Consider the following 25,832-nt stretch of genomic DNA (forward strand, 5'->3'; position numbering starts at 1 on the left):
TGTCTCTGAACACAAAGTGAGCTTTTAAAAATCAGGCTATAAAACATATTTTACACAATTATGATTTCGTACGATCGTTGAATTAGGCTTATTGTTGGAGTTGAGCTGGAAATTTCAAGATTAAACAAAAATATGCAGTCTTGACAACACTGATGTCACATGCATGAACACAGCCAAAATTATCAAAAAACTAAGAATGAAAAGTGCGTAAAATGTGAAAAACAGTCCCCAAGGGTTAATAATAATTATGTAATACCATACAATAATGAGGTGAAGGCTGCAGTCTGAATAATCACTCACCTATGACATTATTTTTATGTTTTATTTTTTGTGGGTGTTTTTAAAAAAAAAATAGTAAACAAAAAAAAAACATGCAATACGATACAAGGAGTGGTCACTTTGTGATCTCAATAACTGTGCAGCCATTGCCCTCATCTTCCCTGCACCTTCTCTTCATCTTCTTTTGCCACAGTGCATTCTGGGAGGATGAGCATAGGTATAAAATATTAATTTTGCTCCTCTGCCTGGTCACAGTATACCAGCCCTTCCTCCATGTGTCGGTCCACAGTCTGGTCACCTTGACAGAAAAGCCCCACAGTGATCATACAGTTGTTGGCGTTGTTGGTGTTGGTGTTGTTGTTGTTGTTGTTGTTGTTGTTGTTGATTTCATTGCCAAAACCGATGTGATTTAGTTTTCTTGCCTTTAGCTCTCTGATCACGAGGGCGTTGCATATGAGCAACATCAGCACGCAGGTGAAAACAGCCAGAGTGATCACAGCTGCCTTCATCGTCCTGATGAGTGCGTTAGTGTCCTGAGCCTGGACGAAGTACTGGACCACAATCCTCCGGTGCACTCGACCCTTCACCATCTCTACCGTCTCACAGGTGTAAATGCCAGAGTCAGAGAAGGAGGGTCTGATGATGAGACCCTGGCTGAGGACAGTGTGACGGGGACCAGGAGGGAGGATGCTGTCAGAGAAACGCCAGCTGATCGGGAGGTTAGTTTCAGGGTAGCATGGGAGGAACTGAGCTGTCTCGGTGATGAGGTGGACAACAGCAGGTTTCTTTTCCACTGAGAAAGAAATCAAACTAATTCAGACCTGATGAATTTTCTAAGGCCACGCTTAGATGAGAACTGTCCTACTAAAAACAGAAAAGTCTTAACTTTGCATTTCCAAAAAATCTGTGTTCATATGATAACATTGTGAAAACTATCCTCATGTAAACGGATCCACAAAAACAACCAAAAACACTGTAGTCTGCATGCCAGACAAGTAGTTGGTGGAGTAACTTTGTAATGACACACCATAGAAGAAGAACACCACGCACATGCATGAAGTGTGGTCATGACGTCACCATTCTTACAGGATCCGCACATTTTCAGTTTATGGGAAGGGGTTGTGTTTTCAAAAGATTACACCCTGGACCCAATTTCAAAAGTTTGTATTTTCAGGCCCCCAAAATGCTGTTGTGTGAATGAAAGGCCAAACTGCAACAAAAGTTTAACGTTTCATGCAAGAACTGTTGCCATGTAAAAAGCCTCGGATTTTCCTCTAATATTTATCTCTCAATAGATAATACGCAATGTATTGCGTCCCTATTTTAAGAATACATCAACCCCAAAATGACCATTTGTGTATCAGTTACTTCCCTGTGTGCAAGCTTGAGCCAGGGGAGTGGACTCAAGTCACATGTCTTGGACTCAAGTCAGACTGAGGACGCATTCTTTTCCGAAAGAAATCAAACAAATGTTTTCAGGTTTCAGGGGTTTAAATGCTCATGAAAGGTGTCTGACTGCAGCACAGGAAAATTGATGTCAGTCTAGAGGTTAAAGGGTTAACTTACACTCAGACATCGGGCACATCCAGACATCTCCATTGGTCAAACTCTGTATTCTGCAAGGAGAGAAATACCACTTTCAGTATGAAGTTCTCAGCACAGAATTGCTCCTGTATGAAACACATTCCTGGAGGTAAAAGGTCATAGAAGATTTGACTTACATAGACCCAAGTGGTGCACCAACAACTGATGCACATTGTCTCCTGATGTTGTCCCAGCCACAGTACGGGTCTCTAGCAAGAAGACAGTCATCACATGATGTGTAGCAGCTGCAGTTCCTTACATTAACCTGAACAGCAACGGTATTGGCGCCACTGTACAGCTGGCCCTGCAGACACACAGGTCACACCAGAGTCACAGCTGCCTCCCGACAAGTTAAATTAGAACTCCGTAAAGATCAAGTGAGTAAAGATTTCCTAGAAATTTGTAAAAATAAAAAAATAAATAAATAAAGAAAGAAAATAATAAAACGGTAAAATTACCTGATAATAAGTGACAAAAAAGAAAGTAAAAATAAATGAATAAACAATAAAATCCTTATAAAAATGATGTTAATATATTTTCGATTATATTAAATGTATAATTATAAAACTAAATAATATATAGTTAACTGAACATTTTCCCTATATTTTGATAATATTTTTTTATCAGATATTAAATATTCTTTTTTTTCCAATTTGTGGAACATTTCCTGCCAATTTGCGCTTTACATTTTTTTCGATTTTTTGGGGGCGTTTTTGCCTTTTAATTGACAGGACAGCACAAGTGTGAAATGGGGAGAGAGAGAGGGAATGACATGCAGCAAAGGGTCGAGGCCAGAGCTGAACCCGCAGCTGCTGCTGCAAGGACACAGCCTCTACACATGGGGTGCCTGCACAATCTACCAAGCCACCAGACGCCCCATCCACCTATATTTCTAAATAAATCACACAAATCTTCTCAGGTTTCAGAGATTTAAATGCTTGTAAATGGTATTTGAGTGCAGCACAAGAAAACTGATGTCGATCCAGGTGTTTAAGGGTTAAACTCAAGTCTTGATGGAAACCATATTGCATCTGAATGAGGAAAACAACCTTAGTGACTTGAGCCTTACTGTTTTTGAGGAGAACTGGAGAAAGCTAACAGGCTGAGGAGTTTGAAACAGCTGCAGCTCCTCAATGATGCGGCCGTCCTCGCCATCAAACCTCACCGCCTTCTGCAGCCAGCCTGAGTCTGAGGAAGGAGAGTCAATCCAACATGGAATTCATTTATAAATCCACTTTACATGTGTTTTTGGTGCAAGTGTCTGCACACATTAGTTGCATACCTGTGCCAATAAGCATAACTTGATGCCGTTGTCCGTCCGGTGATGTGATTTGGTCAACAACAATTTTGGTAAACCGTGTCCCTGTGCGGACCAGCAGAGGTTTGCCAGCTATGGGTGTGACGGCCGCTTCCATCAGAAGATGGTTCTTCACAAACAGCAAGGTTTTGTCTGAGAGATCCAGAGAGGTCATCACACCCTGGGCCCGCAGTTCATTGTTAATGCACTGAGCGGACAAGACAGAAACACATTATATTGGATGCTATCAGATGAGACTTGAATGATGGATACGAGTGTCATCTAAATACATCTTTCAATAAAACTCAATATAATAATGAAGTGTTCTTCAAGAGGGGGTTCACACTTAAAGGCCAATTGAATCGGTGCAAGTATCACGCATTGCTTCACTTTTCCAACAGGTGCCGTTTGTGTTTACAAAGATAAAACTGAACATTTATTAGATGAATATAGTGAATCAGCTTAATGAATTTACCATCTCATTACCATTGTCTTTATTGTGATAAATGCATCATGAGGTTTTTCATGACCATTTTAGAGTTAAAAAGCCCAATGTGACACATATGTCAGCACGATATCTATCTAATATGTTTTATATTAGTTTGTTCAAGAAATGTGGTCACAGCAGCTTAAATGTCACATATGACTTGTTATTAAAGCATTAGAATTGTTAGTTGGGTGAAAGCTTACAGAAAAAAAAAGGTTTTGAAAATTAGCGAGTTCTGTCACATGTGCTCACTGGGCACACCACCATTTTGGAAGTGATGTTGTGGGTACACAAGTGCACACACAGTCACATGACTTCACCAGTATGTTCGGTAGATGTCACTTAGGGTCAAAGATAAAGCTATATATGGAATTTTTCAGAAAGTGTGTGTCACCATGGGTTCTTATTAAACAAGACCAAACAAGGCTAGTGTTATCGCACGCCCTAAATTGTTCTTGGCTTGATACCTACTGAACCAGGGTGAGGGAACGGCTCCTCTCCTGTGTATGTGTCCCAGCTCCCAGTATCTCTCTCAGTCAAAAACCTCCCGCTGAACACACGGCTGATTTCTGACAGCTTGTATGCACAGACAGCAGACAAGCTACAAGCACCTGAGGACTCCCTGTGACGGATCCAGAAGAGATTTCCTGTTACTACCACATTTAGAACGCCATCATTCAACATCAGCTATATACAAACATCATAAGCAACGAGGTATATATTGTGGAGAAATGCAACTTACGAGTTGGAGGTGAATGTGGCATAGAAGATGCTGTTCCTCCAGTTATTCTGGTTTCGGAGAAGGAAAGCATCCTGGACCAGAGCTGGTGAGCCAGCATCACCGAATGGACAGTCCAAACGGGCCTTCAGGAAAGAAGTCCACTTTCTCTGCAGGGTCATTTTGCCTCCCAAATCACCCTAAAACCCATCGATCAGTATCAGCTTACTTACACTTCAGCTAGTGCAGGTGTTTGAATCTTCTGTATCAGATGACTTGAGAGACATACCTTACACACACGGGCAATCCTCGACACCTGGATGTTGTCATGACGTTCCTCTACAGCGCTCTCAGTGAAGAACAAGAAGACATTGTCGTCTTCACCGTCCATGCTATTTTTGCTTGCTTCTGCAAGGCTTATGGAGATCATTGTTGGCTCTGAACCCAAATCAGTGACAATGTATTTTCAGAATTCATCAATCAGTCTCACTGTACTTTATGTTGCATAATTATGTTACTGTTCAAGTGCCCATGTATGAGCAGCTTACCGTTGAACCAGGAGCGTTTCATTTCAGTCTTGAGAGGGTTTGGTTCATGTCTCTGAAACACCAGTTCTGTGCCCAGAAAGTTGGAGGAAGTGGCCGAATACAAAGTGTTTCCTGATAAGTGTAAAGGAAACAGCGGTTGTCAAAACTACCAACCAACATTTTTTTTCTGACTCTACTTTTTACAGTCGGATTTCTGTTAAACGGAAATATCCATGACAAAAAATAACACGAAGTGCTAAGAAGAGCCCAGTCACCAAAAGAGAAAGTTGGCACGGTAACCCTGCAAACCACATCGTATGTTTCTAAAGAAGTGAAGTATTAGCCGACTTTGACGTAGGGAGGTGGAGGTGAACTCTTGGGTGGACCCCTGCCAAGCTTCAGACCACCATTCAAGACTATAAACAACAAAACCAGTTGCTTTTTAGCGAGTTGTTTTCTGCTGAGACGTCATGTTTCCAGATGGGCTTGCACCACTAAAACTGAAAATTTTAGCCAAACATGATCTTTCCCTAGCCATAACCAAGCGGCTGTGGTGCCTTAACCTAAACACATGATAACCCCAGGGTTGTTGTCACAGAAACTGAGAGTTTCAATGTATCCCCTACATACAGTAAAAACATACAAATGTAGTGTATCCATGGTTAGCAGAAATGTACAATGAAAACATTTATTTTGGCGATTGAGCTGCTGTAAATATTGTACTCACCATCCATAAGGGAAGCAAAGCGTTGGTAGGGGTCAAAAGGAACTTTCCCCCGACCCACCAGCTTCTTTCCCTCCAAGGACAATTTTCCATTTGTGAAAGTCTGTTGAAGAGGACAGTAATGTACACAAGACTCAAGTAATCAATCAGTTCCATTTTTTTAAAAAATAGGTTACACATTCACTTTCTTGTCAGTATCTGGATAAGATGATTAACGCCACTCTCATTTCTGTAAGGCAGAGTCAGCAGATGGCTTAGCTTAGTTTTGCAGAAAGTCTCCAAAAAGCAGGAAATAACTCGCCCTGCTCTGTCCAAAAGTAACAAAATCCACTTACTAGCATTTCTGAAGCTTACTAATGAACACGTCATTTCTTGCTTGCTGAATCCATAAGTGTAAAATCTGTTTGCAGTCTTTGTACTCAGCCCAGTGAAAATGTTGGATTTGTGTGTTTCTGCAGAGATTTGTTACATTTGCATGTTTCATTCGCATCACATTGATATTTCTAAAGTGAAACAGTTTCCATTACAGGTATCTGAGGTGATTTTCTCCTCAGGAGTGGGATGGGACGGTGGATGGTGAGACCTCTGGCAAGCGGCAACCCTTATTCCAGAACTGTCATGTTTTTCTACCTTAGGTCGTGACATTTCGAGCTTTGGTTGTAACGACAATAGTTTTTATTTTATGCCCAAACAGCGCACAACACAGCAGCTATTCCCACAGGTATGGCATTAGATATCTGTAACTAAAGTGGCTTACCATGTAGTCACATGCAGGAGTAAAAGCATTTGTCCCACAGACAAGCATTTTACCGTCCTGCATTGTGTGTAGAGTCCTGATGAAGTTATCACAATCCTGTGTGAAGAACAAAGAACATGAATAAAACTGTTTACTGCAAGCTGTGTGTGATGGTAAAAACTGCACTAATAGCTGATGAAATTCATTAAATTTTCACTTCTCACTATACCTTTGTGTCCTTTCCCTTCATTTGACAGAGAGCTTTGTCTGCTGAGCGGACCGTCCATTTAGCCTGGAAGAAAAGAGAATTGGGGATGACTAAAAAGCTCGTGTTTAATGTAAGTGGAGATATAAAGGATGTTCGTTGTATTGTGAAATAGATTTTAGAGGTATCTTACATACAAAAACTGTTTTTTTATGTTATTTTTGTTTACAGGTACATCTTTCTTTGTATGTGTCTGGGAATGCAAAAACTCAAGAACTAATTCCTGCACTCATGACTTTGTTTCAGAAACAACAAGAAAAGTGCATTTTCAGAGTGTACAGCAGCCCAAAAAGCCTTAACACAGGTCTTACCTCACTGGTCTTTTTGGTGATGTCATCCAGGCTGAGAGCGAGCACCTTCCCTCTGGCTCCGGCCACAAGCTGGCCGACGTCCTCTCTTATCATCAAAGAGCTCAAGCTGCCAAAGCCAGACTCTTTGAACTGTTTCAAGTTCATGTCTGAAGCAGACAAAAGTACCAGGAGCTGGAGGTCACGGCTCACATCCATCTATTATATTATAGTTCAGCTGTCAAGAGGGTTATTTTTCATACTGTATAGACCTTTTTTTGAATTATTTTTGCTGCTGCATGCTGTCCTTTGTATTATTCTTATTATTCAGTCTCTGTGGATAATTATACCTTATACATAAACTGACAGAAAGAAATTAAGAAAGAAATTAATCAGCTTAGAAAATTATTTTTTATTAGAAGCTAGGAAAAAAAGTTCAGAAAACTATATCTATTATTATTAGAATTATATATTTGAAATTATGCTCAACAATAAACTTTTTTTTCAGGTCATTAACTTGCTTTTGTTTTTTGTGTATGTGCTGGGTTTTTTTTGTTGTTTATTTAAGCCTAACTTTCTAGGTTTTGTTGGTGATGTTTAATTACTTTCTTTATTACTTTTTTTTAAATTTCTTAAAACATGTCTGCGTCATTTCTTTTTAAGTTGCTCATTGCCTTCTTCCCATGTTTTTGAAAGAAAACAAGCCAATTTGCACAGGTTTCAAAGAGTTAAAAAAAACTTGCTTACACACCAGTTCAGTCGCAGATATGTTCTGCTTTTTTATGATTTTTTTTTTTTTGCTCTGACAACACTTTGGTTAACATGTGGCTATGTTTATGTACAACAACACTAGGGTTCTAATAATATCATGTTTTGACTTAAAATAATGTCCAAAATGTCCAAAACTCTTGTCAAAAAAATACCCACCTTTGTTGGTTTCAAACATTGGTCTGCTGCTCCGTCTCTTTATGAGAAACTCAGCTCATATACATGTAATCCGAAATACATCATTAAATGTATGAATGTCACATATCCTTGGTTTGCAGAAAAATGTACAGTGCCAACATTTTTAGGCCAGTACATCTACATCAGATGGCTTACCTTGGAAGGAAACACTCCTGCGGGGTTTGCTGTTTGCTGCAAGGCCATCACTCATGATGAGGAGGAAATAAAAGAACACCACAGGAGGTCTTATCATGGCCTATATGTGACAGGAAAAACACAGAGTTTAGACCAGACTTCTCATTTTTGAAGTTGTGTTGGCAGACATGTTGTCCTGTATCACCGACATTCATGCTGTTCACTCAGGACAACAGCCATAATACTTACTGCTCTGCTTCACCACACTTTACAGGCAGTTTGTACTTTTAGCTTAGCTACATGTATTTGACAGCTTTAATTACCCGTTAGTTTGCAGATTTAGATCATTCATACAAAATCATGCATAACCTGGCCTACCAACCACGGGTCTATCAGGGATTCCATTTAGAACACATGTGACACATGGCTCGTTGCTGAGAAGTGTTTGAATGCAAACTAAGTGACAGTGTCATAAAAATGCAATCAAAGAAAAGTGTCACAGTATAGTATGTCAAAAAAAAGTTGTAAAATTGTATGTCATGAAAATGCAAAAAGTCATAGTATAAAATGTCCCAAAAAATGTCCCAGTTGATGTCATAAAAATGAAAAAAAAAAAAAGTCACAGTACAGTATGTCATCTAAATACAAAAACAGTCATAATGTGTCATCGAAATGCAAAAAAAGTATAGTAAACTAACATCACAGGATAGTTAATCATAAGAATGCAAAAATGGTCATCGTATAGTATCTAAAAAAAGTGTTATAGTATAGTATGTCACACAAATGCAACAAAAAAAGGATGTATTATGTAAAAAAAAATGTGAAAAGTCTTAGCATGTCTTAAAAATGCAAAAAAAAAAAAAAAAAAGAAGTCATAGTACAGTGTGTCATTTAAGAAATTGTATAGTATGTCCAAAGAACATCATGGTACATTTTGTTATAAAAACTGCAAAAAAAGTTTTTGTTGAGCATGTCAAAAAGGCATTATGCCATGCATTATGTCATAAAAATGCAAAACACGTCATAGTATATTATGTCAAAAAATGCAAACAAAAGTAAATTACTTTCACTGACCTTTTTTCAATCAGCTATTATTTGACTGATTTGAGCTTCATGCAGTTCAACATGCAGTTAATACACTGATATACTGAGAGACAATTATGGGAAAGGCCTGCATATGCAAGTCCCGCACTGACGTTCATTCAAATGATAGGCTACTGAGGCCGACACAAAGAAATATTTAATGCTTGTGTGGCATATAAAAAGATAAAAGCAGGCATTTTTAAAAATAAATTAGTACATACTTAATATTTTTTTTAATTAGACAGCTGCATGTTCCCAATCACCACGTGTTAAACACTGACTCAGGCAAAATAAAACTTCATTTTACAAACATTACAATCAGAAATGGAAAACTAATTAATGGTTCACCAAACTCCAAAGCTGTTTACCACCTGGAAATGCTGGTTTTAGTTTAAAAACTCTTGTGTGACATTGTTGCATGTGTTTTGACTGTAACAGCTTGTGATGCACCTGCCTCCATGCAAAAACATTTGGCCCCCATATACAACAAGTAAACATGCATCAGTTGTAGTTATTAGGAAGTTGGTAACAAGTAATTAAGGTCCGAAATATGTCAGAATATTTCCACATTCTTTTCTCAACACATTGTAATTACTGCATGAAGCTTTCACGGTGAGGTTTGACAAGATTGTTGTTTCTGTTGTTTCTGAGTTTTTAGGTCGGAATTACACTCTAAGCAGAGTGTCTTAATGAAGGGAGTGATGTTAAATCATAATTCAGTCTATATTATGGATTATGTTTGCATCAAGTAAAGCTGATCAAAACACACAAACTCATTTCTTCATTTATTCCTGCTGTCATCGGTTCCTGCTGTCATCGTTTTTTTTTTTAAATCATTCAATGCGATTTTAAATGTATTTAATAGCGCAGATGTCATGTTAGCTTTTCATATCTCATTTCATATAAGCTCGGAGAGGATCTAGTGTTGTTTCATATACGGGAAATAGACATTTTTGCTGTTTATCCATCTATGAGTAATAATGTAGAGATAATTCTAAAGACAACAACATTTCATAATTGCTAATAGAAATTTCTTTAAGATTTCAAGTAGTTTTGAGGGCCCTCGTGTCAAAACCGTTGGTCCTTGATGTGCAAAGGAGGTCATCAGTCCACCTAAAGACCACTGCTAATCACAGTTTGTCTCCTATTGATACTCTTACAATCTCAAACCACTGGAGGGGGCAACTTTGATTTTCCACAAGACACTTAGACTATGACTGGAATGTAAAGACAAAATCATGACGAGAACAATGTTTGTTTGTTTGTTTTCTATCATAAAGTAGGATTTACCTTACTTAAAGATTCTTGTCTGGCTTTGCAGAGAGGTATGACAGAATGACACCTTTACTATATAATTCTGAGAGACAAACCTTGCATTTACGTACAATGCATTCTCAACAAATAGCTGAGATGTCTTGGTTTTAAATTTTCAAGCACTATTACTATTATTAGCATTATTATTATTATTATTATTATTATTATTATTATTATTATTATTAATTAGAATTCAATTTGATTTTAGTTTGGATATTAACGCTTTAAAACTTAGGCAAAGTGGCTTGAATTCTGTCAGAGACATGAGAAGACAGCCATGAGCAACAATAGAAGTAATGACCCTAAAATGATCATTATAACATTATATCATTTAAATTAAAATGATTCAAACAAGTTCATGTTAAAAGCCACGCCCTCTGATCATGTCAAACGCGTGGCCCCGCCCCCTCTCGCACGCTCCCATAATATTTATGGGCGTTGATTTCCGGTATTTAGCGTCTGGATTTTCAGGTTCCACGGAGTGTGTGTTCGGTGTGTGCGTGTTGTCTGTGTCTGTTGAGTGTGAGAGAGTTTGTGGTGTGGGTTGTAAACGTTCCCAGCTCGGATACTGTCACCGCCTTGCACCGCAGGCAGGCGCCGTGTTCCTACATGCAAGTTACCGTCGCGGCTTCACAATCGTTGGCCAGCAATGACCGAAAGCCCCGCGACCAAGCCAGCCAACGGGGACGTGTGTCAGCGCGTGAAGAACGGACTGAAGGCGGACAGAAACGGCTTGGTAAAGAGCCTCCACAGCTGCCATGAACGGCAGCGCAAGCACCACTGCCAGTCCGAGGAGGAGGAGGTGAGGCCCGGGATGGGACGGGGAGGAGAGGCTGGCACAGCCGGGAAAGCATCTACGTAGGCGGCTATGTAGACCCGGATACACCCGGAAGATAATTTCATTGCTGTCATTTTCAACAACTCATGCGTTATTAAGATATGACACGTTGACAGCTTTCATAACGACCGACTCCTGCTGCTTTATATTTGACAGTTTGTTGTCATCGAATACAATTACCAAACCCCATTAAAAATACTCTAGCTTTAAGAATTTCCGCTCATTTTTAATGTTATATACTTCCCCAAAACACGATTGAAAAGCCTTGTCTAAATCTTTAAGAAACGCTGTTTAATTCGGCATATTCATATTTGCACCAAACAACTTCTGAATATATTAAAATCTCAACTTTATGAATGGGTTCATACTGCGCTCCCATCGCCCCCTCAGTTGTTTCACAGGAGGAAGGTTGCTTAAAAAGGCGGGTGTGACAACTTTGAAAGTTGACTTTGCACTTAATTTCTGACTCATTTGAGTGCTTGATATGTATGCCGAATCCAGGAAGAAGTTTATCTGTAGCCCCCCTTCGTTTTATGACGCAACTGAGGATGATATGACTCCTAATAATTTAAAAAAATGCTTTAAATCATTGAGTTTCTAATGATGCACATACACTAGCAGAGCCACTCTATTTAGGACAGTTTACATTTCTCTGCTTGGATGACAGCAGACATTTTGCACCTTGTATCCTTATCAGTTGAAAGTTTCCTAATCCTAGAGTGTGTTTTTATTTGTAAATGTAATAGTATTTTGCCTACTCCTTGTAGTCTCAACTTTAACAAATGTTAGGTGTGTTTATTGGCTGCAGTCTCATGAGTATTAAATATTTGGCTGTTAAAGTTTTGGAAAAATTCCATTTTCTTCAAGTGGGTAACTCCCTTTATAAACTCAAAGAGAAACTATGAAGCGTGAGTGATTAATAAGGAGACAGTAAACCAGTGCACCTGTTCGGTTAAAGCTGTCCGCTGAGGGTGCATGCATGCTGTGAAACAGCTTTTTCCTGAGAGGCTAATGAAATTTCCACCCATGGGTGCACCCTCTGTGACTGTCCCAATTAACATGTCCCCTCAGAGAATGTGATTACATGCTGTTACACACATGAGCACTCATACTCATGGATATGTTGTGTTATGGAGTTTGTCTAGTCTAAATTTTACAGAAGCAAGTAGGCAAACAAAACAAAACCAAAAAAAAAACTGATCAGTATCAGGTAATAACATGATTTTTTTTTCATCTTATGGCAAATATTTGTCATGTTTTACAAGATATTTCCATGTTTAATGAGAAACTATGTATGAAATATCAAAATATCAGAATCAACCATCATGCTTTTTCTCATTTTGCTCTGTAAATGAATATTGCATACATTGATAAGCAATCTCAGTCTACTAGTGGGCAATCAAAATAAGAGTATGCATAATTTGATCTTAATTCCACTACAGAAGAGACACTGTACTCACTCACTAAAATTAGGAAGCAAAAGAAAAAAAGTGGATTTATAGATATCAGTTGTTATATATCTGCATATCTGATACTGGAAAAAAAAATCCTATATCATGCATCACTATAAGAAACTTTTCATTTTATAAAAAGAAAAGTAAATTTTTAAAATTGTGATGCACAATAATATTAATAGTCATTGGTATCGGCCGATATTGGCTTTAAAATGAAATATCAACATGCCATACCAGCCAACATGCTGATTTCTGCAGATATTACAAACCAATGTTTTTATTTATTTATTTATTTTTACTTATAAAGTAAATATGTACAAAATATCAACCCTAAGTTGATGTGTTTTTCTTATTTTGCACGAGTGAATATTACATACATTTAAAAACATTGTATTTCATGTCTCCATCTGCTGTTGGGCTGTCATAATAATAGTATGCATAATATGCTGTTAATTCCACACAGAATAGACCAGATTATCACTAAAATTAGGTGGGGGGAAGGCGTGGAGATATTGATATCGGCAGTTCTCAACCAAATGAGTTATCAGCGTATATAGTTTTTAGCAAAAATTCTGATATCCAACTTTTATAACAAAATATTTTTCCACATTTATACAAGATATTTTCATGATTTAACACAATGTTAAAACGAACAAGACTTTTCTCATTATATCAAGATGTTTTCATGCTACATGATATTGTCCCTTTATATAACAAGAAACTTGAAAAGTGTCTCATTATGCCAAGATATTCTTTATGTTTTTACAAGATATTTTATTTTTTTTACCAAGATGTTTTCTTGTTATAATGAGATGTTTCATGTGATAACAAGAAACTTTTCTTTTTCAAGAAACTTTTCTTGTTATAAAAAGATATTTTTCATGTTTTACAAGATATTGTCACATTGTACCAAGATGTTCTCATCTGGTAACAATTAACTTTTCTTGTTACAACAAGAGAAGTTTTTTGTTTTGTTTTGTTGTTTTTTTCTTGTTTGTTTTTGTTTTTTTACAAAAAAAAATGCTGTTATGAAAACATCATGTTACTACCTGATGCTGATAAATTGGGTTTTTCTTTTTGGCCTGGCAATTTCATGCTATTATAGAACTTAGCACAACTTATCAAAATGAAGAATGTTCCCTTTTTTTCAAAAAATCTCTCCCAACTGCTGTGTGTGAAGGATTTATAATTTATCCAGTGAAATTTGGCTGCACAGCACGATGACTGAAAAAACCATTGAGTAGAGGCACATTGTTGACAGATTACTGTCATCACCACACATCGTGGTTGTGGAGAAGCAGCGGGTTTGCCCTGCTGATGTTTCAGTAAACCTGCCTGTTAGACTGAGAAACTGAGCTCCTGGTGGTGACTGAACCTCAGCTGATTGCAGTTCATGCAGATGTCAGCGCAGCTACTCTGTAAGGCATTTGAGAGAGAAGCATGACCGGTCACATGTAGAGCCTAATAGCCATGAGCACTGCGACGCGCATGATGGGGAAATTGCATAACGTGTGAGTAGTGAGTTTCTGTAAAAGAAACTTGTTGACTTTTCCTTAAACATCTAAAGTTTATTAATGCAGAGAAGGTCACTCAGCTCCAACGACACAGATTAACAATAACACAAGCAGCTCTTCCCTTATTTGGCAGTCACATCTTCCATCCCTGGGATTTGTCACAGTGTTTTCTTTCCTCTACAGTTGGTGTACAGTTTCACCAGAGTTAATACTTTCTTATCTCCCCCTCACTTACACTTTGACTGCACATAAGTCACCTTTAAGTGAGTTACAGAAACCTCGGCCAACTATAACAAGTTTTTCTCACAAGGACAAAAGGAGAGGAAGTCACAGGAAGTCAGGCTGTGCATTTCTATACAGGGTATTCCAAATGTGAAACTTTATTCCAGCTAAGGCAAAAGCCAAGGTGTTTGCATAAGTTGCAACTTTTTACAGGCTACCCTTGTATACATGGAGACGGTGTTAACTTCTGGTTCTTCCTGCTGTGTTAAACAATGACTTTGTGTTTTTGCTCCTTTTAACTCGTGACCTGCCCTTGCACTATTTACTGAATCCAACAGCAAACATATTTTGTAATGTTTATATACCAGAATATGTCATCAAAAGTGACGCTCCAAGAAATAGTTTTTAAAATTCTTAACGTTAACAGCAATAACCTCTTTTTCAATTAAAAGACTTTGGAGATTTTGTCAATTTTTAAGCTTTTCAGCTCTAAAAGAACAGCATAATACTGCTAGAACATCTGGGTTTTTAACATTTCATATTTACACATGAAAATGTTATGAAAGTAGAGAAAACGTAAGGCCTTGAAATGGTTCGGCATCAACAGAATGTTTTGAAAAAGTTTTGAATATACATTGTTTTGGCTTATAGTTTAACCCTTTGATACCTGGAGCGACGTCACTTTTTCTTGTGCTGCTTGCAGATGCCTTTCACAAGTATTTAAACCTCTGAACCCTGAGCACATTGGTGCGATTTCTTTCAAAAACCTGGGGGAAAAGGGCAAAGCAAGGGAAAAACAGTATATAAAATTAAGTTCTTTTTCAAAGGTCATTTAGTTTTTTTGGGGTCATTTTTTCTTTAGTAGCTCATTGTCTTATTTCTATGTTTTTTAAAGAAATCAAGCCAATTTACTTCAAGGGGTTAAAATATCTTCAGAAAAATACCACAACATGTCTAAAATTGCACAAAATATGTTCTTCGTATAACTGATTGACCTTTTGTGGAATACTCGTATGTGTTACTGTGGTCTATGAGTATATGCAGTTATAAAGTTAGCAACGCTAGCACTTTGCTAATTTGCAAATGTCTGGGAAGTGTGTGTTTGATTATGTTTGGCTGTATAGTTCTGAAAATTGTTTAAAAATGTGTTGGAACCCTGTTTGCAGATTACATGTATCAGCATATAAAGTATATCAGTAGAGCCCAAATATAAAGAACTAGTAACATGCACTGAAAGATACTATTATTTTTGAGAAAATGTGATGAAAAGTGGCCTTTGGTAATTTCATTTGCCTTTCTGGTTTTCACATTTCCCAGGTCCATGCAACATCCCATCATGGCGGCCTGTACAACCGGCCCTTCATCGAGTCCTTCGAGGAGACGCCCATGCTGGTGGCAGTGCTTACCTACATGGGCTACGGCATCCTGACCATCTTCGGCTACCTCCGTGACTTTCTGCGTCACTGGAAGATCGAAAGGTGCCACATCGCCAGGGAGAAGGAGGAACAGAAGGTGAGAGAAGCCGCAAACACAATATGGTGTTGTATTTGCTGATTAACATACCAACTGTGACCCTGGTGCTGATTTTTGCACAGAACTCTATACCTTTTTAAAGTATAGGTTGTATCTAAACATCTTCATACAAACTATACTTGCATTTTGATCGCTGTTGTACCCAGATCTAGCATAAAATGGACGGTCACCACAAGCATTCTTCAGTTTAATGCAAGATGTGATTACTGCAGCAGCTACAACCCATACAGTGTGGTGAGGTAAAGTGTAAATGAATCTGCACTGCACTTCTATAGTGTCTTCAGATTAGGGTTGGGCCGGTATAAACATTTTCTAACAGATTATATATTGCACCAAATATCAAATTTCACACCAGTTTACCAGATTTTACCAGGTCTCCCACTTCACTTAGCAGCAGCTCCTCAATAGAATATAATGATATTTTGTCCCAGCAGAAAGTACAGTACAGAAACCTAACCCTGCCACCTTATTTAGGTTTTTGTTATGACATAATGAGGCACCGCATAGACAGTTCCTCATTTCAACTTCACTTCAACTTGAATCAGCCATTCCTCGTACATTAAGGTGCTTTTAAAGCCAGTAATAAACTGGCTAGTAATAAATAGTTACACTTCTAAACAGCACTTGCAGCCAGTTCGATCAGCCCTTTCATCAGCTTCAAATCCAAATTGTTGTTATATTGGTGCAGTGTCAGTATTCTTGAAGGACTAACTCTGTCACGTCTGTTCTCACTCCCCAAAAAACGCTCTCCCTTTTCCTACCTATGCTGAAATATGATCTCCATGTTACCACCACCGGCCTTGCCTTAGAGTAAAACGCACAAGGCCTGTCAAACAATAGTGGCTCTGTTAGTCCGTTTTAAAACATAATATCACATTAACCTCATTGTAGTATTTAGGGCTGGGGCGACATGTCGACGTAATCGATGTAAACGTTTATGTGAATACGTCGATTCACTTAACATGCGTCGACGCGTCACACCGTTTCACACGGCGCGCCTCATTAAAGGTGTTAGCAGCGCCGGGCGTATCGATTTTTGTTTTGGCGCTAGACACTACATTCCTGTGGTGTCTATTTTACACAACAAAATGCTTTTATTTACATTATGGATATCGAATAAAGTGGAAAAACAAGTGCTCCTTTGGTATTGGTGTGACTGAGTATTGTAATTTTGTTAACATTACCCAGCCCTACCCTGTGTTCTTGGGAGTTTCCCTTTCCCAACAACAGCTGATCAACATGCTGTCATGATTTCCAACAGCACACGCATTCATTGCACTCAACATACTTTACTTACGTTAAAATGACTGGAATTTTATGATTGTTTCGGTTGCACAGTGATGGCGCCCCGAGCTTAATTACTGTCGAGGAAAAAGGAGGACAGATGGGTTTCAGGTGCTGAATGGGACTGGTTTGAGCACACATTGCCTGGTGACTGGCCGTTTGCCTTGTGCCTGTAGAAACAATAGTGATAATGAATGGAAAGAAAATACTTGATTCGTTTTGTTTTTCGTTTAACCAGCTGAACCAAAGCATTGTTTTTTTACACAACAACACCAGAGGCTCTGGGCTCTCATATTTCAAACATTTGAAGCTTGGTGTTTGGAGAGAAAGTGTACATTTAGCAAAGAAAACCTCATGTCGTTTTATAATCTTATCAACTGCAGTGATATTACAAACAGGAAATAAATTGGAAAAAAAAAAGTATTTGTGCATATGCTAAAACACTCAGCAGATCAGACAGAATTTCCTCCTTTATAAAATGCAAAATCACTGAGTTCAATACAGCGTTAAAATATTTCCTCTCAGTTTTTTTTTTGTCAACGCACAGCTAATGGGGGTGTTTTCAGCACATTTGGAACATGTCCTTGACCACTGAGATTGTTTTCAACCTGTTATGTAACTTTTGATAGTGAGGCTCATTGTTGTGAAGTATTTGGTTAAGTTAAGGAGAGGAAGCTTGTGGGATAGACGTTGGGGAAGTCATTAAATCACCTCGAGGATATCCTACGGACGTTTCCTCCAAGAAACGAGGAAAATGAGCTTCCTGAGTCATTCTGAAATTTAAGATATTTTTTCTAGAGATTGAACCCCCCCCAATTAAAGCTGGGGCAGGCGGAAATCTGGAAAAGGCAAAACTAAAACAATAATAACGCTTGAAAAATATGCTCGAAGTTTATTATGGGATTTTTTTATAATGATGCCAAAATAAAACTGCCTATCCCAGTTTAAAGCTTTCCAAAAGTATAAATGGTGTGCAGCTCTAAAGGCGCTCGTAGTTAAGATTAAGATTAAGATTAGCCTTTATTGTCTCCCTTAGGAGAAATTTGTCTTGGATAACCGAGAGACCCAGGCCACACGGCCTCATAAATACACAGCCAAACTACAACTAACACACAGCTGTTACACCAATAAAATAAGAATGGTGTGCCTACATCCTTTACCTCTGAGCAGATACACCACTCTCTACTCCTCCTTATCATGTTCTCTTTGTCCACTCCTGTGTAGGATTTTGTGCCCCTCTACCAGGACTTTGAGAACTTTTACACCAGAAACCTCTACATGCGTATACGAGACAACTGGAACAGGCCCATCTGCAGCGTCCCCGGGGCCAAAATGGACCTGATGGAGCGAGCCTCCTATGACTACAACTGGACTTTTGAGTGAGAAAGACATGCACTTTTTTTTTAATTTAAGACTGTAAATACATCAATGCAGAATTTAATTTCAAGGTACTGGGACACATGGGGCTGAGCTGGCTTTACTGGGTGAACAGCGTAGGGAACTGAGTTCTATGGTTAATGGGCCGATCGAGGATTAAAACCGACACATTTACGAGGACGGGTGACACGTTTTATTTTATAGAAAGCAGACCAGGTAACTTTACAAGTGTACAACATCACTGAGCAGAGTTATGCACCTGCTAGCTGGTCAGAGCTGACAACTTACAATTTCATATTGTTAACCCCTTGAAACCTGAATGGATATCAGTTTTCTTGTGCTGTGCTGAGATGCCTTTCACAAGCTATCTAACCCTGAAACCTAAGCAAACTGGTTTGATTTCTTTACCAAAGCATGAGAAAAAAGGGCAATAAGCAACTTGGCAAGAAATGTCCCACAAATTGCAAAAAAACATTGAAAGGTGAAAAGAAAATGACCAGAAAATTATTTTTTTTGAATAGTAAATTAAAAAATTTCACTGTAAAAATTTCCATAAATCTATATCCAACTGTTGACTGGAAGCTTCAAGTCCAAAGCAAAAATCACTCCAAACTTGCATTTTACATCTTCACTCCTCTTTCTGGTGTTTAGGGGACAGCTGCATCAAACAATATGGCAGAAGCCATAAAGATTGTAAAGATTCAAATAACAAAGAGAGCTTTCCTGCGTCCGAGCCTTTCACTTTACCCCAATCTGGTTTTTAATTAGCTGCACCAGTCATTATTAACTGTATCAATAGACTTGCAAAAACATTAGCTTCCTCCCATTGATTGTTTCCTCTGTCTGATTATCTTCTCTCTCTCCCTCACAGTTACACCGGTCGGATCGTGCAGGATGTCATTAACTTGGGCTCGTATAATTACCTCGGCTTCGCTGAGAACACGGGTCCCTGTGCTGAGTCTGCAGCCGAGGTCACCGTCAAGTACGGTGTCGGAGTTGCGAGCACCAGGCAGGAGATCGGTACGAACACGCACCAAAACACGGACACACCCGTGACCTTTGATATCTGAACAGCAGGAATGTGCAGGGATGAATTCACCACAATGAAGAAATCATCACAGACCAGTTTGTTTAGTGGTATGGTGAAACTAACATGATACATTCCATCTAACCAGGGAGTGCAGTGCAAATAGCACAACGCCTTTTTGTGATGTCTTGGTTGTATTTCTTTTGAACGAAGGAGCTCTAGGGCCGCAGTGAAGAAAAAAAATCTTAGATTGTGAGAATAACACCGTGATTTCGCAAGAAAAAAAAAAATCCGAACATTGCAAGAATGTCAAACTACTCCTTCAACCTTTTATTCAGGGAGCAGAAGCCATCTATTTGAACTGGAGTCAAAAAAGCAGATTAAAACTAAATGTAAAACAAAACTATGAAAGTAGCCAAATTTAAAAAACTGCAGAGATTGCAATCAAAACATGGACAAATATGAATTTAAAATACCTCATATACAGATTAATTATGCTGTAAATAAGTTCTTAGAAACTGGAACAGTGCAGAATCTGTTATCCTGATAGATATCCAACTTTAGGTTCAGTTCTAATGAAATCCAGGACAATGGAGAAAATCTGAAAGCAGTGTGTCCAAGAGTCTGATAAGTTTCAGATCACCCTGGAGAAGGTGAAACAGGTCATATGGTCGGCAGATTTTTACAGATGTGGTAGAACTGATGAAGCTTCTTTCTACACAGGGCTAAGGCCAGCTGTATTGACTGCGTTTAAAATCACACTATCGGGGTTTCTAAATACCCTGGCATACTGTTATACCATGATACTGCCCAAGCCTATTGGCCACTGTAGTTCCGATGCCACAAAATCCTACACACCATACCTTTAAGCTCACAGTGTGACCCATTATATCTTACATCATTTATTCCATATAAAACCTTAGCTGCAAAAACAACAATTTCTGGTTCTTTATACATAATTTCTATATGCAACCCAATACCATGTAAAATCTCAGTAAGGAATAAAGTGAGCGTATTCCCCAAATTGTCGAACCGTAACTTCTGCCAAGCAGCCTGGCCTATGTAAGCATAGCTCTTTGAGGCTCTGAGTGGTGTTTCTGCTGATCTCCTGTATCTAAGGTAACCTGGATAGACATGAGGAGATGGAGAAACTGGTGGCCAAGTTTCTGGGCGTGGAGTCAGCCATGGCGTTTGGGATGGGCTTTGCAACCAACTCCATGAACATACCAGCACTGGCTGGCAAGGTAAGAGCACAGGGGATCAGTGTTACATTGGCAGAGCTGCGACTTATTCTTGCAGCACACTTTTCCCTCCTTTTTTTGTCTCTATAGCAGTCTTTGGGCTGCTATTTGTTCCCCTTTCAGACTACCTTGATGTTGTCATAGCAGTTTGTTTCTTTTTTCTCCTCTCTGTCTGTTCTGTGATAGTTTATTAACATTATGTGAGGTTTTTTTTTTTTAAGTTATGTGCATTTTTTGACTTTTTCTGGATAAAAACAAAATGGTTCATATCTTTGTAGCTTTTCTGGCATTCAAAACTTTGAAGCTCAATATCTAAAAACTGCTCAGAATTGCAGATAGAACCTTATAATTCTAAGGTTTGCGATTTCGCTTTAACAAAACCGTTCCGTAACATTACAAAGGTCACTAGTAGAATTAAGTACACATACACTGAAGCACCCTCTGTTTACACACTTCCTGTTGGCGCGGTGGCTCGCCTGGGTGTCAGACTGAATCGCAACAAAGAGTTCAGAGCAGTTTGTTTTGACACGTTGCTGCTGGTGTTGTTTGGCAGGTAGATACCTCACCACATTTTTCCACCAGTGAGAGGAAACAAGCAGCGGATAGTGTGAGACTGCAGCTTTAAAAATGCTTTTGTTCTTGTGAAATGATGCAACACTATCAGTAAAAAGGTGTACATTTTCAACATCACAGTAGTCACTCAATGGCTTCCCTTAAATACAAAAAAATATGCAATCAATAAAGCTGCATTCTCAATGTAATAAAAAATATGTACTGAAGTGATTTGTAAGTAAGCCTGTATGTGTAACATTACTTCTGATTCATAAAATTAGAAATAGATGTATGACACATTTCTATGTTTTTTTTTTTTATAACTTCTTTTGTTTTTTTCTGATTTAGGAGACAAAATGACAGTACAAAACCAGAAAAAAAAAAAGTTTCTCCTTCCTCGTCCCCTCACCTTTATGACGTATTTACCTTGCCGAACATGTCAACAAGGTCAGATAAACGAAATTAAACATGGAAAAGAACAACACAAAAAGAATTAACATAAGGGACATTTAATGGATAAATGTCCACAAGGTATACAAAAACATTGATGGTACTGAGTCTGCATCAAGTCGGGGTCGATTAATTGCAAACTGTGAGAGTCTATGTAGTCAATATAAAGTTGCCATATCTTGATAAATTCATCATATCTGCTTCTCCGAACATATGTGATTTTTCTCCAAAGGTTTACATGCATTAATTTCTGAGCGGCATTTTGACAAAGTTAAATGGCAGTTTGATTTCCATGTTAGAGCTTTACTTTTTTTTTAAACAGCATGTGCAATCTTGGTGAATTTAACAACAGTATTGCTGCTGAAATTTAGACGAGTAAGTTCACCAAATAAACATGAATCGGGCTCTAGTGGAAAGGAGCCGCCTATAATAGAAGACATGTATCACAAATGTTTTTTTCTGAAATGTATCACATGTACATGTATCACAAATGTCTCTCTGAAAGTGCTTTTCTTTCACACATCACCAAGTAACATGATCAGTTTTGATAATTTTCTAAAATTCTCATCCCTCAAAGTGATTTTTAAATGCCTTTAAAATTTAGCACCAGATATTTTTTGTAAATGTATCAGTGGTAGGAACACCAGCGGCACAACAAGCGACAACTGTAAAATCGCACATTGTAAGATCTCCTTTGAGCAGTCAGCCTTTTCCATTAAAAGCTCTAAAATGTTAAACACAACTGAAAAAAAGAAAAGTGTCAAAGGTTGGCAGAAGCAAAATCAGAAATGTGAGCATTTTTAACTCTTTTTTATCTTTTAGTTGAGTGTCATAACTGCATATAACATTGGTATTTGTATTTTCTTCTGTTACTGTAACTGAATGTTGTAATTCTATATAATCTTGATTTAAATATTTACCATTTTTTTACCATTACTGTTATTTTATGCACACTATTATATGTAACCTGGACATCTTCTTTTTTCTTCTTCGTCTGTACTAAAAGCCTAACTAGGGACAGGATTTGGAAACTAGCAACAGCTATAATCTCTGTATGTGAAACATCAGTTACTACAGCTTGTTTGTAAAAGGCGGGAGTTGAACTATGTTAATTCACATTGTCACTATCAAACAAACTATATAAATACATTTTTAAAAATGTGCCTTCTGCTGTTCCACATCTAAAACACCTCACACATATTCCTCTGCTACAGTATATGTATGCAACTTCTAGGGAGTAAGATACAGCTGGTGCAGAAAGTGATAGTGAATAATTCAGAATCTTGAATGGTTTTCTGTATGTTAATGTTTATTTGGTGTCCTGCAGGGCTGTCTGATTCTGAGTGATGAACTGAACCATGCTTCTCTGGTCCTGGGAGCCAGACTCTCCGGATCCACCATCAGAGTCTTCAAACACAACAGTGAGTCTTCAGTTACAAAATAGGTTCTCCTATAATTTGTCTCCTACCTGATCCATTTATTATTTTTTAATTGAGTTTGTCAGTCCCCCAGTTTCTTTATTCTTTGCTTCCTTCTTCAACTTTAATTTCCTTTATCATCAACAATTATTTACCTCCAATGATTTTCTTTCTTTATATATCCTTCTATATGCTGTATTTTGCCACTGTGTAGTAATTCTTATCGCTCTAATGAAATCAGTGGTAGACATACGTCACAATGCACGCACAGTGCTCACACTGAAGAGGTATTCTTTAGGGCAGCCTGGCCCAGCTACCTATCTGTGAAACTTAAAACGAAATGATACAATCAGTATCAATTTTTTGGCCAAACTGTGGCAACCCATTAAAAGAGCACGCTCAGACAGGCTAACAGCATTTCTGCTGAGCCCTCGCATCTTCTAAACAGAGAATACAAGCTTCTGCCGGCCCACAGGTGGTTTAGAGTCCCTCTGTTTAAACAAAACAGGCTGAAATATATGTTTAGAAACCAGCCTATCCTGTTGCTAAACCAACAGGATAGGCCATACTGCTAATTTTAGATCTGAATTTGACGATATTATGTGATGTATTCCATGGTCATGACCACAAACTGTATATATTGATGAACAACATGACAGCTCCCCCAAAGTATAACTTTTCAATCTAGAAAAAAATCTCTTATTTCTGTCACTGAACGTAGTTCTCATCACCCTGATGTTTGTTCAAGTGTTTGTTTTTATGATAAGTTCAGTTTTAAGGAGTGATTAAATTATACGAAAATGAGTTTTTCCACCATGATTGGCAGCTGTGACAGCCAATCTATGCGCTCGCATTCAGTGGAGTTGCTCACGGTTGGTTGGACAGATGATTTGGCAGGATATTTTAACCTCACTTCAGCAGGATGATCGAGAGTGAAAAGTTACGTTTTTGGGGAGCTGTCATGTTGTCCATCTGTATATACAGTCTTTGCTTTGAACCAGTTGCTTATCTGTTTCAACTGGTAAGTTGGTTCAGTAACTTGTTAAATATTGTATTTTTTGTCAGCTACAGACAAATCAAATCCACAAATTAATTCACAAGTGCATATTGTTTTTAGTTTTTGAATGGTGTAAAAACAAAGTGACTGGTTATCATTTTTTCACTAAAATGGAGCTAACTATAGCTAATGTCTTAAAACAAAAGCAACTTCACTGACTATTTAATTATTATTTTTAATAAATCACTTTATATTTAATAGAGTTGTCCACACTTTGTTTGTGGCTGTTTAGAAACTGTGTATTTCTCTAATGATTTTCCAGCTTAAACTGTGAGTGGTTTCTTCCTGTCGCCACTGTTGTTACCACAAGTGCCATTTTGAATGTTCCTTTTTTATTTTCCTGTCAGATATGCAGAGCCTTGAGAAACAGCTGAGAGAGGCCATAGTTCACGGGCAGCCCAGGACTCACAGACCATGGAAGAAGATCCTCATCGTTGTGGAGGGCATTTACAGGTACCCATTTTCCTCACAAGAAAGATGCTTAATAAAACCTTCCAGGCTTTTGAAGTTTTGTTGTACAGCATCTTTTTGTTGTTTTGATAAGTTTCTGACCTTTGGAGCTTTGTCTTTCAAGGTTATACAAATGGTAAAGCCACAACAAAAAAGGTTTTATCAGTGCTGAGAGTGAGTCCAGGGGCAGGGACATCAATATGTACAGCATTCACTGCTAACTCTGCTCGTGTCACTGGCCCAAAGCAGTGCAACACTAGGCGTTACCAGCTTTCACCCATGATTTCCTTCCTGGTTTCAACATAAAAACTGTCTAACGTAATAGCATGAGCAGTAGTTTTATCAGATTTTGTGCACCGGTAACTGATTTTGGCTTTAAGTTCTATACTTTTCAAGCTACTTTTCTTTTTTAAGGTGAGACACCCCAGATGTTAACAGTACTCATAAAATACAGTGTAATACTCATTTAGATGTATTTAAGTACCGATTTCTGTTGAGAAAATGTAATCTTTTGAAACGTGGGCAAAGCAGCTTGGGTTGGCAATGAGCAACTTAAGAAGAAATAGCAAAGGAAATTTGGTAAAAAACTACAAAAAAATCCATATATCTTTCATAGTCTGATTTTAAGAAAACTTTATCCCTAAAACAATGGCAAAACATTTATTTTTGGCTGAAGTTAATATTTTCTAGAATAAAAAAGTTAAGAGATATCCAACATTCCCTCAATAAAAACATTGATTCTGATGTGAAAAATCAAGAGACACAAGACATTTAAACCTGGCTCATTTAGTGATCAGGCTTTTGTCATGGAAATATGTGCAAATCAGTGCGTATTTCATCATATGATGCCTCATTTGCATATTTAAACATAATATTTTAGATAACTTGTAATATTAACAAAAAAAGCTCTACTTTAAGTAATCAGCTGGTAAAGTTTCACCCTCTTTGCCTGTATTTTCTCCCCCTAACTTAAAAATCACTCACAGCATGCATGTCAGGAGTCGCTCACAAACACATGCAAGAAACAGGCGTCC

At 38.1% G+C, this 25,832-nt stretch overlaps 2 protein-coding genes across 2 annotated transcripts in view; one reads left to right on the plus strand and one right to left on the minus strand.

Moving 5' to 3' along the window:
- Positions 1-264: 264 nt before the first annotated feature.
- LOC121954149 (semaphorin-4E-like) lies at positions 265-8,102 on the minus strand. The gene is made up of 14 exons (XM_042501490.2): positions 8,006-8,102; positions 6,929-7,074; positions 6,582-6,644; positions 6,374-6,469; positions 5,620-5,719; positions 4,914-5,024; positions 4,655-4,803; positions 4,390-4,565; positions 4,119-4,269; positions 3,146-3,368; positions 2,933-3,051; positions 2,001-2,167; positions 1,846-1,895; positions 265-1,072 (listed from the first exon to the last, which is right to left on the minus strand). Exons 1-14 carry the CDS (start codon positions 8,100-8,102, stop codon positions 507-509), a joined length of 2,214 nt encoding a protein of 737 aa, XP_042357424.2. The 3' UTR covers positions 265-506.
- A 2,730-nt stretch (positions 8,103-10,832) lies between these two features.
- Positions 10,833-25,832, plus strand: part of LOC121953796 (serine palmitoyltransferase 2-like) — a 32,796-nt gene continuing 17,796 nt past the window's right edge. Inside the window, exons 1-7 of the mRNA XM_042501018.2 lie at positions 10,833-11,183; positions 15,727-15,921; positions 18,451-18,605; positions 19,475-19,623; positions 20,750-20,874; positions 23,201-23,294; positions 24,696-24,801. Coding sequence (XP_042356952.1) covers positions 11,031-11,183; positions 15,727-15,921; positions 18,451-18,605; positions 19,475-19,623; positions 20,750-20,874; positions 23,201-23,294; positions 24,696-24,801 — 977 coding nt within the window. The 5' untranslated portion in view covers positions 10,833-11,030. The remainder of the gene's footprint in view (positions 11,184-15,726; positions 15,922-18,450; positions 18,606-19,474; positions 19,624-20,749; positions 20,875-23,200; positions 23,295-24,695; positions 24,802-25,832) is intronic.

This window comes from Plectropomus leopardus, chromosome 14, assembly GCF_026936395.1.
Source record: "Plectropomus leopardus strain MGB_pleo_1.0 chromosome 14, ASM2693639v1, whole genome shotgun sequence".
NCBI classification, from domain to species: domain Eukaryota; kingdom Metazoa; phylum Chordata; class Actinopteri; order Perciformes; family Serranidae; genus Plectropomus; species Plectropomus leopardus.